Genomic DNA, 13,349 nt, shown 5'->3' with positions numbered 1-13,349 from the left:
GCGCGCTTCCTCCGAGGCAGGGGATGGGGTAGAAAGGGAAAAGCAAAGCCCGGGGGTCGCAGAACCGGACAGATGGCTGCTTAGCTACTAGACAGCACTAGGGTGGGTCGTAACGGCTGATGGTGAGGACGTGGAAACTTGGAGGGAGAAAGGCCACCTTTGGGCGCTCCACCTAGCCGGCAGCCCCGCCTTACGGTCACCGGAGGGAGCAAAGCCCAGGGGAAGCCCCGCCCAAGTCGAGGCCAAAGTGGGAAGTACAAACCCCCACGCAGGGACGTGGGACAAAGGCGGAGTCTCTGAGGCGCCCCTCCTACCCTCTCTCCCTCGGGTCGCTTTCTAGTTCCCGGCTACGACCGGCGGCTTGGCAGCCTGGCAGCCTTCATCGCGAGAACTCGTCGGGTCCTGGGGCAACCGCTTTATCATAGGGCGCAGGCGCAACGCCCCCTTCACGTGACTCTGGTGGCTAATCGCTCGTTGGCGGTTCCCTGAAGCTAGTTCATTGGTCTGAAGCGGCCCTCGCCCCACCCACCAACCAGCCAATGGGCATAGGCGGGGGCGTGCCGTGAGGCGGGCGGCAGTGGCTCGGGGCTCTCTTCCTCGTGCTCAGCGTTGTGGCCGGGCTGCAGCCGCCGCCTGCTGCTGTCGCCACCGCCTGCTGCTGTCGCCACCGCAGCCACCACCGCGGTTGTCCCTGCCTGGCCCATCCCAGAGGTGCGCTTACAAGGTGAGACTGTTCCTCCTCTCACAGCCTCCGGGGTCCGCCCATCTTGCCGAGATTCCGCTCCCGGCAGGGTCCCTGTCCTAGACAGTTGGTGCCTGGACCCGGCTCGGGGTGATAAGAGGGGTGGGGCAGGGGGACTCCGCTGTCGGGGCCGGGCCTGGAGGACTTCCCAATACCTGAGTGGGGTGATGTTAGGTCTTCGGGTTGCGGGTGACCGTTAGCTGGTGGAGCAGGAATGTTTTCCGCGGGGCGCTGTCGCGGGGCACGAGTGACACAGTGAGGGCGGGGGCGTAATGGGGGGGGGGGAGGTTAGCATCGCTTTCTGCCGCGTCCTCGGTGTCGCTACCATCTCGTAATTTGACCTTGGGCGGGTAGCCTGTCTGAGCCTTCGGTGCTCTGAACCCTCGGGCAAGAGGGCGGTAATGTCTGGGAGTGCGGACTCCGGAGACTCCTGCGTCAGCCGAGGTGAGGGCAAGAAGCACAGGCGATTATCTTGGTCAGAACCGCTGCCTTGATGCTCGGGAAGGATATGATGGGGTACGTTCAGCTGCATTTGTTTCCCAAGAAGATGAGAATGGTGTGGGGCTGAGGGTGCCACACCCACAGGGATGGCGATAAGAAAGGAAACAGAGTCCCACACTTGGTCCCCTAGCACGTTGGAGACTTAGTTTGGCCTCCCTGATATCATGTAGCTAGAGTGATTTGATTTAGATTTTGGACCAACGTTCCCAGGACCCTGTCAGACTGAAAAGGGCTTCTCAGCCTGTCTTTCCTGTTGAGTCTTGGCCTTGGGAAGTGGGGATAGGACATTATTCTACTCTAGGGAGCTGAGAAAGGTCAGAAGTATCTGTCATCCCCTGAATGCACTCTGGCCTCTGCTTCTTGGGTCTTTTAGGTCTCTAGGGCCAGGTCAGGGTGGGTCAGGCAGTCTGTAGACTAGAGGAGTCTCAGCACCCTCTAGCTGAGGGCAGGGGGAATGAGGAGAGAGAAAGCTGGGCAGGGGAGGGGAGCACTTGTCTGGGAAACAGGAAGGAGGGTGGGAGGAGGGTGGGAGTCCCTTCCCAAATTCAACTCCTGCTTCACTGTGAGAGAAAACAAACAAACAAAAAATCCTTACTTAACCCTCACATCTTTGGCCTTCTGGAGGGAGGAGGAAATGAAGTTAGGTCAAGGCCGAGCTGATGGCTTCCTCCAGCATTGCCTTGCTGTAATGTTAAGTATGTGGCCCTGCTATGTGCTCAGTCCTGGGTTATGTTCTAGGAAGTAGGCATTCATTTATTGTTGCCCAATTTCAAGGCCTTATTGGGTGTTTCAGTTTACAGACTTGAGCTTTAATGGAAGGCTACACTGAGTGCTTCAACCAGTACTGAGCCCCAGGATAGGTGTAGTGGAGGAAATGGTAGTAAGAGTGGAAGGTTGTCTGTCTCGCCTGGCATAGAGAAAGACCTTGGACCAGGTTGAGATTAGGGATTGAAGAGTTATTGAGAAATAAGGTCCTGAGAGATTGGGGACATACCCCTAGCCACACAACAAAGATCTAGTTGGAGCTGGCCCTGTGATACCTGGTAGTTTGGGGGCTGCTTCTGGGGCAAGGAGGTTGCATGTATTGGGGACAAAAGGGTGTTGGGTTCAGGAGCTCTGCTTTGCTACCAATAGACTGGTCTTTGGCCCTTTGTCCAGTTTGAAGCTTGGGCCATTGCATGGGACACCCTGAAGTGACAGCCAGCACTCTGTGGGGCAGAACTGGGTTCCTGAGTAACTGTCCAGCTGTCTGGTTACTTGCTAGTCCCTAGTAGCCTTAAAATAGCCTTTCTTTCCAAAACCAAGAAGGATCTGGGCTAGCACCTCTCTGTCCCCCTAATGGAAGTTTCCCCCGTTTGCATGAGAACAGCTGAAAGCCAAAGAAGCCCCAAAGGCCTTGTCCCAGCTTTTCAGTCCTTCCCATCCTGTGACTGTCCAGAGTCTTACCCCTGACTTGCTGACAGCACCCAAGGCAGAGGCTGGGTCATTTGTTTAGCCATGGAAGGAGGGCAAAGATACACATTGTTCACATCTTTCTGAGCTCCTGTGATTGTTGGGGAGGGGTGGATAGGGGGCTTTCGAGCAGCTTTCTTTTCATCCCTCCCTGGGGGCCTGACTGCCCTGGGAATAGAAGAAGGGAGGGGGGAGGTCCCCTTAACCCTTGAGCTGTTTTCCAAGAAGCTGAATTCCCTGGGGTCCTCTTGAAGGGCCACTCCTGGCTCCTCCAGGATTGACCTGAAGTGCCTCTTCTCCAAGTGCTTTTTTTTTTTTTCCTAGTGAAATTGCTATTGCTTTAGAAACCAGGCCTTTGGGGTTTTACAGAGGTCCAGGGTGGGTGCATTTTCACAGATCTTAGGCACAAAGCTGCACCATACCCTGGGAGGAAGAGGCCACTCCTTATTCCTGCCTATTAGAGAAGTGATAGGAATATCCCATGCAGCCAGAAAGGGCAGAACCTCAATTTAAACCTGGATTGCTGTCTCTAGGAGACTGTGTGTCTTAGACCATAGTGAGGAATTGGCACAGGAGGAGACTGGAGGCAGGGCTACCCTAGGGGTTGCAAGGTGGCCTAGCACTTCTCTGTGAACATGGCTGCATCAGGGGAGGTCTGTTGCCCTCATTTCCTGCTTCTAATGAGGAAATGGTGTGGATAAGAGTCTAGCTTCAAGGACAGCTGCTGGCAGGTTCTCTGTTGTGAAAGATGGTTTGGCTTTTCCAACCTTCTTTGGGCCCCTGAAGTCACTTGCCTCCCTGTTCTGTATTCTCACGGAGGGTTACAGGCAGTTGCTCAGTGACTGTCATGAGTTCTGGCACTGAAGATGTGGGTCCTGCCCTGAGCAGTCTTTCCATCTCAAGGTAGGCATGGGCAGGTAACCAGCCCACTGTGGCAAGGCCAGAGGAAGTCCAGGGGAGTGATGCCCTCAGGGTAGAGGTTTGCTCTGAGAGTTGAGAAGGGAGATACTGAGAGTTGTTGTCCTTGACCACACCATGTCTGCTTAGAGGGTCCAGCCAAGGCCTATATTTGGGCTCCCCTTAGAGATGTCATTCATTCATTCAACAAATATGAACTGAAGTCAGCAGCTCCCTGTCAGGTGCTGTGCTGGGGGCTCAGGACAAAACCAGTCACTGCCCTTTTAAGGTGGAGAAGATAGATAACATGATCCCAGAAGTGAAAAGGGTGGGTCCGGCAAAAGGAGGCGGGGACCAGGCAGTGGGGTAGGGGAAGACAGGGAGGGGCCCTGCATATACTGGGTCTGTGTGTTTTGTGAAGAGGGCCTCTAGGAGCTTCTAATGAGCCATTGGTTAAGAGTTTTAGCAGGGTACTTGGGGGGCGGGGTAGGGGAGGCTTGTGGATATTGGGCTGTCACTACTATATGGCTACAGAAGCATGGTTGGAGCAGCCTCTTTGAGGAAGGAAGGAGGCCTGGCACCCTTGCATTTGGCTGTTTGTCACATGTTCTGAGTTATAGCTTTGGGGGTGGCTGGAGTAGGTGGGTTGGGACAGACTGCTTTCCAGGGCCAGGCTCCTTGGAGGAAAGCTGTCTCCAGAGCAGCCCTGGCTAGAGGTGAGTAGGGTATAGTTTGCCTCCTTGCAAGTTAGGCCTGGGAGTTAGCCTCCAAGGAAGGGGCTGTTGCTGCTCTGACCTACCTTGCATTCCACAGGCCTGAACCTTGCTTGCCCTTCCCTGCATCTCTAGGCCTCCTACCAAGGGACTCCTGGGACCCAAGCTGTGAACACACAGCTGGGACCTGGGTGGACTTGTCTGGCTTAGCCCCCGAGGGATCTCAAAAGTCATGCCCTCAATAGGCCCAGCCCCTGACGTGAGGCCACCCCATGGTTTTTCTTCATTCTCTGGATTACCCAAGGTCATTCATGGGTCACTCGTCTCTCAGAGTGTGTTTCTCTGAGAAAATAAAGCCGTATACTTCTTTATGGAGTACAATTCTGATATCTCACCTAACAAAGTCATCTAATTTCTTAGTGTCTTCTACTATCTTATTCACTTACATTCCCCACTTAGCCCCCAAATGTCTTTTTATAGGGAGTTAAAAACCCCCTCCCCCGTGTCCTTTTCTTTTTGTAGCTGATTCAGTGAAAAAACCAGGTCAGTTGTCCTGTAGATTTTTCTGTCCCTTAAGTGTGAGTTAATCTAGAAAAGGGGTTGGCAAAACATTTCTATGAAGGGCTAGATGGTGAATATTTTAGACTTTGCGGCCATATGGTCTCTGTCACAACTGCTTGAAGTAGTTTTGTTTTAGTGCGAAAGCTGCCACAAACAATATGTAAATGAATGAGAACAGTTACATTCCAGTAAAACTTTATTTACAAAAGACAGGTGGTGGCCCAAGAGGCTGTAACTTGCCAATTCCCTATCTAGAACAATCTTTCTGTTTCTTTTTTCTTGCACCTTGAAAAAAACAGGTCAGTCATCCTGTGGAATACTCGGCCTTCTGGGTTTGTCTCATTGTCTGCTCAGGGCATCGTTTAATTTGTTCTGTCCTCTGGTTTTTAGTAATTGAGGAGTTGGAGCTAGGGGCCCTATCAGATCCAGGTTAAGCATCTTTGGCAGGGATCCCTTGTCAGTGGTGCTGTGACTTTTGGCTGCCTCACATCAGGAGGCATCAGTGTGTCAAGGCCATCTGTCCTGTGGTTAGTGAGGGGGACAGACCTGTGTGTGGCCTTGTGATGTCACATCCCCCTATTGCAAACTTGTGTTAATCCCCATTAAGAACACCAGGTCATCCATTGGTGGCACTTGGGCATCTGTGTGTATCTACTTCCACCCGCCTTTCCTTGGTGGTTCAGCATCTTCTCACTGTTGTTGCCTCTGGCATTTGTTTCTTTAGGCGCTGCAGAATTACTTGACATTTGGTTGTTCCTTTGTTATTTATTAGTAAGGAATCTGTAGTGAAAAGGAGCTTTCCATTAACCACCAGGGCAGTTTGCTTACAAGAAAGGCTGAGGGACAGGTAGAATTATTTCTCTTTAAGGGGCACTGCTGCCATCAGTGGTGATACATGAGGGTTTGTGTTTGTTTTGCTTTCCTTGTTCTTCTTTTTTTTGTAATCTCTGTGAATGCTCTGATTTTACGTATTCCATCTGTTTCCATCAGTTGTGCTTCTTATTCTTTTTGATGCTTAGATAGGACCAGCTCAGCCCATCAGAGGTATCCTTAGGACACCTCACACTTGCTTCTGCACTGAGACAGCCTTTGATGAGCTGAGCCAGTGCAGGGTCTGGATGGTGGGTTCAGATGGGGTAACATCCTCTCCATGGGCCTCTGTTCTGTATGTGGCTCTGACTGACCACTAGGGGGAAAGCTCTAAGGATAGAGTTATCTCTTGTGGTCCCCTATTCTTTCCTATCTCCAAGCATGCTGTTGACTGACCAGCACACAGCTGCACTGGGTTTGTGACCTGAATAATATGTATGACCCCCTGGGTCTACCTTCAGGGTCAGCAATGCCAGAACTGGCCCCTAAAAATTAATAAAGTTCCCTTTCTCTCCAGGCTGTTTCCTGCCAGTCTCAAGTGGGTTGGGCACTTGACCTATGTTGGCACTTTGGCACCAGAAACTTAGCATGTGCTGGCAGGGCCCTGGGCTCAGTAGGGGGTCAGGAAGGGGTGAGGGCTCTTGATGTCTGTGGTCAGTGGCTGAAGGGGTCAGGCAGACCCCTGTGCAAGGGGATGCAGGCCCCATTTGGGCTGCTGAAAGCAGCAGCAGTTTGAGTCTTTCCTAAGCAAAGCCCTCTGCTCTCTCCCAGTCATGGGCTCATGGGTGATCCTGACCACTGCCCTCTCCATCCCCCATCCTTCAGGTTCCTGCTTGTGTCCCTGGAGCATGGGAGGCTGCTGAGCTGGAGCGGAGGTATACAGCAGGAGCTGTGTGTTTCACTCGGTGGCAGGGAGGGCGTCCATGGCTGCAGCCAACAAGGGTGAGTGTCCTCCTGGCCTGTGGGTGTGCATGAGCTTTTAGATGGGCCCTGGGGTACGGGGCATTTTTGCTTGGGGGGCCTGCTTCAGCTGTGTGTGTGTGTTTGTATGCATGGTGTATGAATTCCGAACATGTGAGTTGTGTGTGCCTGGTCCTGCGGGTCACCCAAGCCCTAGCAGAGGCCCCTGCTAGTTCCTTGGTTTGCTGTTTTCTGGAGGTGTGTGCTCCTATGTCTTGTGTGAGATACCCTATTGTGCTGCTAGTGGTCCAGCAACATGCAGGGCTTGTGTTAAGTACTGAAACTGGGGAGATGGGCAGGGCCACAGCAGGCCATTTGTATTTCACTGAATCCAGAGGGCTGTTGGAGAGTTTTAGGCAAGGGAGTTCTGGTAAAATCTTATAATCAGGTTAATGAAGTGCAATAAGGACTGTGGATGTACCAGGCTGGCCCCCAGGGCTTTTGCTGAATGTCAAAGAACCCAGGCCAAGGCTGGCCCAGGCCTTCCCACCAAAAGGACTCCAGATAGGTTTCTTGGGAGGCCTAGGGCTGAAGTGTCAGAGAGGACTGGATTCATGCTCTTGGGGTCCCTCAGCCTGAGTGACCATTCAGACCAGCCACTTGGCTCCCCACCACTCTTCCCCTCTCAATCCCCTGATCTTTCAGGCCTTGGAGAACCAGACCCAGCTCAGGGACAGCCAAGGGCCTTGATGGGGGCTAAGCAGAGAGGAAAGGGCATGGGGAGGACGAGGAGGCTCCCCAGCTTCTTTCTTCTTGAACCTGCCAGTGATCAGTGAGCATTAGTGACAGCTGCAGTCTCTCCTAAGTGGACGGAGTATAGTTTTTAACCCTCTTCATTTCTCCCACCTCCAAGAAGGGCACCTCCTTCTATCTCTGGCCCCCAGGTTGGCTGAGGTCATCACAGGGAGTAGACTGGGGCCTCATGTACTGACAGACCTGCGAGAGAAGATGCCAGGGTTGGGGAGCTTGGCACTGTGAAGGAGAGTATAGGGCCAGGTGTGCCGAGACCTGGGCCAAGCCCTACAATGCTGTGTCTTCCTGTCTCTGGTGCCAGCCTCCTCCCTTCCAAGTAAGGGGGGAGTCATATCAGCCAGTCCTGAGGGGTCCCATGACCATGTTGTGGGGATGACTTTTGTGGGATGACTGGGCAGGTAGGAGTGAGGTAGATAACCTCAAGCTTCTTGATTGCCAGTGGACTTAGTCCTGAAATTGGCCTGGCCAAGTGGGTGCTGGGTGATGTCAAGGGAAGTCCAGTTATGGGGAAGGAATAAGGGGGACATAGTTTTCTGGGGGTAGGAGAACGTAGCCACCCCTGGATTCTTCTCTCACTCTTCTTAGGCAATAAGCCCAGAGTCCGGAGTATCCGCTTTGCAGCAGGCCATGATGCCGAAGGCTCCCAGAGCCATGTCCACTTTGATGAGAAGCTACATGACTCAATGGTCATGGTCACCCAGGAGGGTGATAGCAGCTTTCTGGTCAAGGTATGTTCATATTTCTCCCAGAATCAGCTTTACCTCCTCTCTGGCTCTACCTGGCTTTCTGGGACTGTCTTTCCTCTTTCCTCAGTGGCATTCACAGGCATGTCTTTGCCCCTCCTTGAGCCTTGGTTTCCCATCTATAAAATGGTGGTGGTGGTGGGGGTTAATGAGATGAATGTATCACCAGGTGAGTAGAGCTGGTGTCATTGGCCTTACCCAGCCAGTAGCAGTGGAAGGCTGGTGTCAAGGCAGCTGTAGTGCTACAAGCCTGGATTCAGGTCTAGGCCTGCCATTCTGGCTCTATGACCTTAGGCAGGTCATCTTCATTTGTTTTCTCTCCAGTGGAGACAATTCACACCTTATAGAGTTGGTGAGAATGGAAGATGTAGGTATGTGATGCAGACATATGGTGATAACAAAGTGTGACTTTTTACCATGTTTTGGGCTCTTTGTAATGGTATTGATTACTCCATTTTTTTTTTCTTTTTGCCCCTGGGGATGGATCCTAGGGCTTTGTGCCTGCTAAACATACACTCTATTACTGAACTACATATCCTGCTTCATCCCACATTTTCTACTTGGTAGAGTACCCCTTTCTCATGGCCGTACCTCACACATGACTCCTCCAACTGCCAGGAGACTGATAGGTCCCCTATTCACTTGGAAAGGCAGGAGGGAGTCTCTGCAGGGGCCAGACTGAGGCCTTCAGGTTGGTCAATAAGCCCAGGATCCAGAGTTGAGTAGAAATGCCCTGTGGTGGGGGGCAGAGGTTTGGTTCCCTGGAGACTGCCCTAAAAAGGGGCTTGCTGCTCTTTTCAGAAGGGGCCCAGGTTTGTATCCATTTCTGTCTAACCCTAATGTCTTCCTTCTTTCTCCTACAGCTGACAGTTTTCCCCTGGGGAAAAAAAGGAACGAACTAAAGCTTAAAAATCAAAAAACATCAACAACGATGAGAAAAAAAAAAAACCTAGTTAAAAAAACCCAGTTCCCTTCCCTCATTGCAAAATCCATTCACATCTATGAGAAAAATATAAGGGGCTAAGGATATAGCTCAGCAGAAGAGCACTTGTCTAGTGTGCATGAGACACTGAGTTCACTCCCCAGCACTGCAAAAAATAAAAAGAAATTTAAAAGTAGCCACAGTTATATTATCCAGAAATAACCATGGTTAATATTTGGATATCTATCAGTCCAGGTTTCATTTTTTAAGCTTTGTTTTTGTTTTTGTTTTTTAAAGCCAAAAAACAAAAAACTGGCATCACAGTGGACAGGGTATATTTGCTTGCTTTTCTTGTGAACTGGCTCCTGCCTGTATCAGGAAATAATCTTCCATGAGATTTTATACCTGCCTGGTGTTTCATCATGTGTATCATCATTGATTTTGCTGCTTCCCTGTGCCTAGGTGCTACAGTTGTTTCTTTTCCTGTTATAAATAGGATATCAATGACTATTGTTTTGCATATCTCTGAGCATTTCTCCTGGAAAATTCTGCAAGTGGTGCAGCTGGATCACAGAGTCACAGTAAGCAGGTATAGCCAGAAAGGCTTCTTGAGAAGTATGCCCACTACCAGCAGAGTGTGAGGGGATCACCTGGATTGAGCTTTATCATGTGGTGATGTAAGGCTGGTCCCATTGAAAGGCTAAAAGCTCCACACAACCATTTCCAAACTGCCCTGTATAACTGTGACCAGGATTCTCTGCCCACATGAGCTGGGGGTACTGCATCCCTCCTGTGTTTACTGGACTGGCACTTCCATCGGCCACTGTGCCCAACTGCCACTCTGGCTTGTAATTCTTCACATCACTGAGTTTCCAAGGATGGCATCTGTCCCAAAGGGACAGTGTTGGTTGCCAAGCACTATGTATAAACAATGGATATTCAAGCAGGTGTGATGGCCCATACCTGTCATTCCATACAAGTAGGAGGCTGAGGCAGGAGGATTGCAAGTTGGAAGCCAGCCTCAGTACCTTATCAAGGTCCTAAGTAACTTGGTGAAACTCTGTCTCAAAATAAAAAATAAAAAGTTCCAGGAATGTATTTCAGTGGTAGAGCACCTCTGGGTTTAATTCTTGGTACTAAACAACAACAAATTCCATGGGCCATGAATAGGGGCCTCTGAGTGAGCAGGTGGGTGTATCTGATGCCAGCGAGACAGGCAGAAGTCAGGTCTGTGGGCCAGCTGTGGACTTACACAGCTGATCTGGAGTTCATTTTGGGTTTTAATTGGTGCTGTGGATCAAACCCAAAGCCTCACACATGCTAGGCATGAACTAACACTGAACTATACCCGTACTCTGGTGTCCACTTACCTAATTTCATTCTATCCCTCATCCACACTGTTTTGTGTTACCTGGTGTCTCCTTATTAGGGATTGGAGGACCCTGGGCTACTGGTTCTGAATAGGTGCTGGTAGTAGTGGGGACAGGTGGATGGTCTGTGTTGTGGGACTTGGAGCCTCCATATGGCTCAAAGTAGTGGCTAGTGCCTTATGTGCCAATATGGCAAGACTGGCCAAGAGATCTAGGGAAGACTTTTCCCTGGTCACATAATGTCATTTTCTGACTTCAATCTTCTTTATAAAATAGGCCACTAAGGAATGTGGGGTCCTTGACAGATGATGAGGATTGTGCTGGCCTTTAGGGGAAGGGATTCTGCCAGAGGGCCTGAAGCCACTGGACTAGGGGTCTAGCTAAAGTGATGGAAGGAGTTAGGCTTCCAGAGAAGCAGGTGTTGTGGTCCACAAGGATCATAGGCAGCATGGACTCTTAGGGAATCAGTAACTGGAGGTGCCTGTCTTCTCACCCTTTCTGCTACAGGTTGGCTTCCTGAAGATCCTGCACAGGTATGAGATTACCTTCACTCTGCCCCCAGTGCGCAGGCTGAGCAAGGACATCCGGGAGGCACCTGTTCCCAGCCTTCACCTCAAGCTCCTCAGTGTCATGCCCATCCCTGAAGGTGTGTCCCTTCCTGGGGTTCTGGAGGCCTGCCCTCCTCTAGTAGGTCCCAGATGTGTGAGAGAGTGAGAATATGGGATACTTCAAGTCAGTGACACATACCTCTTAAGAGCTTGCAGTGATAACTTGGTAGTTCACATGTCCCAGGCCTCCCTTCTTTGACTGAAGCCAATGAACTCACACTGCAGGCCTGCATCTGCCCATTGCCTGATGGTTTCCTTAGTGGGGAAGTTATCAAGATGGGAACCACCGGCTTTGGGCCTCCAACCCTCCCTCCTGTCTGCCCTCGAGAAAAATCTGCTGGAGCCGCAGAACTTTGTGTGGCCAACTTCTAGCACCCACCAGTCCCAGGCTCTGGGTTTCACACTGCTTCTCCCAACCCTGCTGGTCTCAGGCCCTGCTCCACCCGCTACCTTCAGCTTGGAAGAGGCTAGGGTGTCAGTTTCTCCATGTGCTGCCCATAGACCCCAGCTTCAGTGTCATGTCCCCCTTTCTCTACCTTTTCATGATCTTGTCCTCCAGTGGACTCCAAGCAACATGCCTTAGGCATTTGCCTTGCTCTTACCACAGTCTGCTCACATTCCACCCTGCCTGCCTCCCTTGTCCTCCATTACCCCCTCACTGCCTGCCTTTGTGTTGAATACACAGGTCCTTCTTTTGGAAGCTTGAGTTTGAGTCTGCCTCACCTTGAGAGCCATGCTGGGGATGGCCTGCAGGCCAGAGGCACATTGAGCTCATTGAAGAAAGGGAAGCTTCTTAGGCCTCTAGGCACATCTTACCAATAGGGATGTGTGTCTGGGCTCTGAAGGGGCCATTCTTGCCCCATTCTCTGGGAGGCTTAGCATGTCATGTGATGGGTGATAGCCATAAGTGTTGGGGACAGGATTGGGAAGCTGTGGGAGGTGTTGATGGCACACCTGTCCCCTGTCTCTGGGCAGGTTACAGCATCAAGTGCGAGTACTCTGCACACAAGGAGGGCGTCCTCAAAGAGGAGATGCTCCTAGCCTGCGAGGGTGGCACTGGTGCCTGTGTGCGGGTGACGGTACAGGCACGTGTCATGGGTGAGTGTGAGGCATAGATCTGGCTGGAAGGGAGCAGATGCAAGATTGGCCTCGGGGATCCTTATCCAATGGGGTCCCAACTTTTTAGCCCAGGTCCTCCCAGTGGCCCCCACTACCTGATCTCTAGGGGAGAGAGGACCCTTTGGGGTGGGGCCAGGGCACAGTGGACACACCAGCTTGCATGCCTGCTTTGCAGACCGACACCACGGCACACCCATGCTACTGGACGGTGTCAAGTGTGTGGGTGCAGAGCTGGAGTACGACTCTGAGCATAGTGACTGGCATGGCTTCGACTGAGGCCCGCACCCGGCCGACCTGTCTTGGGGCCCCTCAGCCTTAAACCCCACCTGGTCTCCCAACATGCTGCGTGATGATGTGGCTTCCTCACCCCATCCCCAGGTGGGCGAAGGGGTGGTGTTGGGGCCTCGCCCACACCTTTCACCTCTGCCTTCATTCTGCCACTATCCTGCCTCTCCTGTGTTCTATTCTCCCACTTCCTCCTCTCCGTGTGCCTCAGTCTCCTGCCAGAAGAAATGGGTTGAGCCCCCAAGGAGGCTATCTAAGGAGGGGAAGGGGAGATTCTGGGGTGGGTTCTACCCACTCTCCATCCCAAGCCATGTGGGCTCCAGTCAGGGTCTGGGAGAGGACTGAGTGGCTCTGTGACGCCAACACCCCATTACTGCTGCTGCTGCCTGGATGCCTCAGCCACCTCTCCCACCCCTGTCTCTTCCCCACTGCTACCCATGTGAGTAGGAGGGAGGCGCAGTTCCCAGCTCCTACCCCTCAGGTCTGAGTTACTTGGTTTTTAAATGACTGGTTGGGTTAGAACCCATAAGAAATAAAAACTTAAATGGATACATGGCCATGGGTTTTTTTGTTCTCTCTGGTCTCAAAATTGTCTAATGCCTCACAGATGGGCCAGGCAAGGACTTGGGTAACTCATCCTTTCAGGAGGCAAGAACAGCCAGTGGTATTGTAGGACCTTGGCCTCAGAAGAGCTGTGCACAGGTGGTGGCATTTTAGGCCTGGGGCTAACTGGGGATGGGTATCTGCCCTGGCCAGGGAGAGGTCTTCAGGAGTGGGGAAGTATTTGGGATGTTTGACAGCAGCACCCCCTTATGGCCGGTTCCTGCCTTGTGCACAGCTGAAAACTTACTTT

General features: G+C 51.8%; 1 protein-coding gene across 1 annotated transcript; it reads left to right on the top strand.

Moving 5' to 3' along the window:
• The first annotated feature begins 542 nt into the window (after window positions 1–542).
• ADISSP (adipose secreted signaling protein) lies at window positions 543–13,043 on the top strand. The gene is made up of 6 exons (XM_081292593.1): window positions 543–724; window positions 6,562–6,678; window positions 8,035–8,177; window positions 10,992–11,130; window positions 12,068–12,190; window positions 12,387–13,043. Exons 2-6 carry the CDS (start codon window positions 6,660–6,662, stop codon window positions 12,485–12,487), a joined length of 525 nt encoding a protein of 174 aa, XP_081148719.1. The 5' UTR covers window positions 543–724; window positions 6,562–6,659; the 3' UTR covers window positions 12,488–13,043.
• The last annotated feature ends 306 nt before the right edge of the window (window positions 13,044–13,349 follow it).

Source organism: Spermophilus citellus (genome assembly GCF_964194105.1).
Source record: "Spermophilus citellus genome assembly, chromosome: 4".
Taxonomy (NCBI): domain Eukaryota; kingdom Metazoa; phylum Chordata; class Mammalia; order Rodentia; family Sciuridae; genus Spermophilus; species Spermophilus citellus.
The sequence above is the reverse complement of the archived record's forward strand: the minus strand, read 5'-3'. Positions and strand labels throughout refer to the sequence as shown.

Bases quoted from the DNA above. Each gene is read 5' to 3' on its own strand.
- ADISSP (XM_081292593.1), top strand. The intron at 11,131-12,067 runs GTGTGTCCCTTC...GTCTCTGGGCAG, and splicing joins TGTCATGCCCATCCCTGAAG to GTTACAGCATCAAGTGCGAG. The intron at 12,191-12,386 runs GTGAGTGTGAGG...CCTGCTTTGCAG, and splicing joins GGTACAGGCACGTGTCATGG to ACCGACACCACGGCACACCC.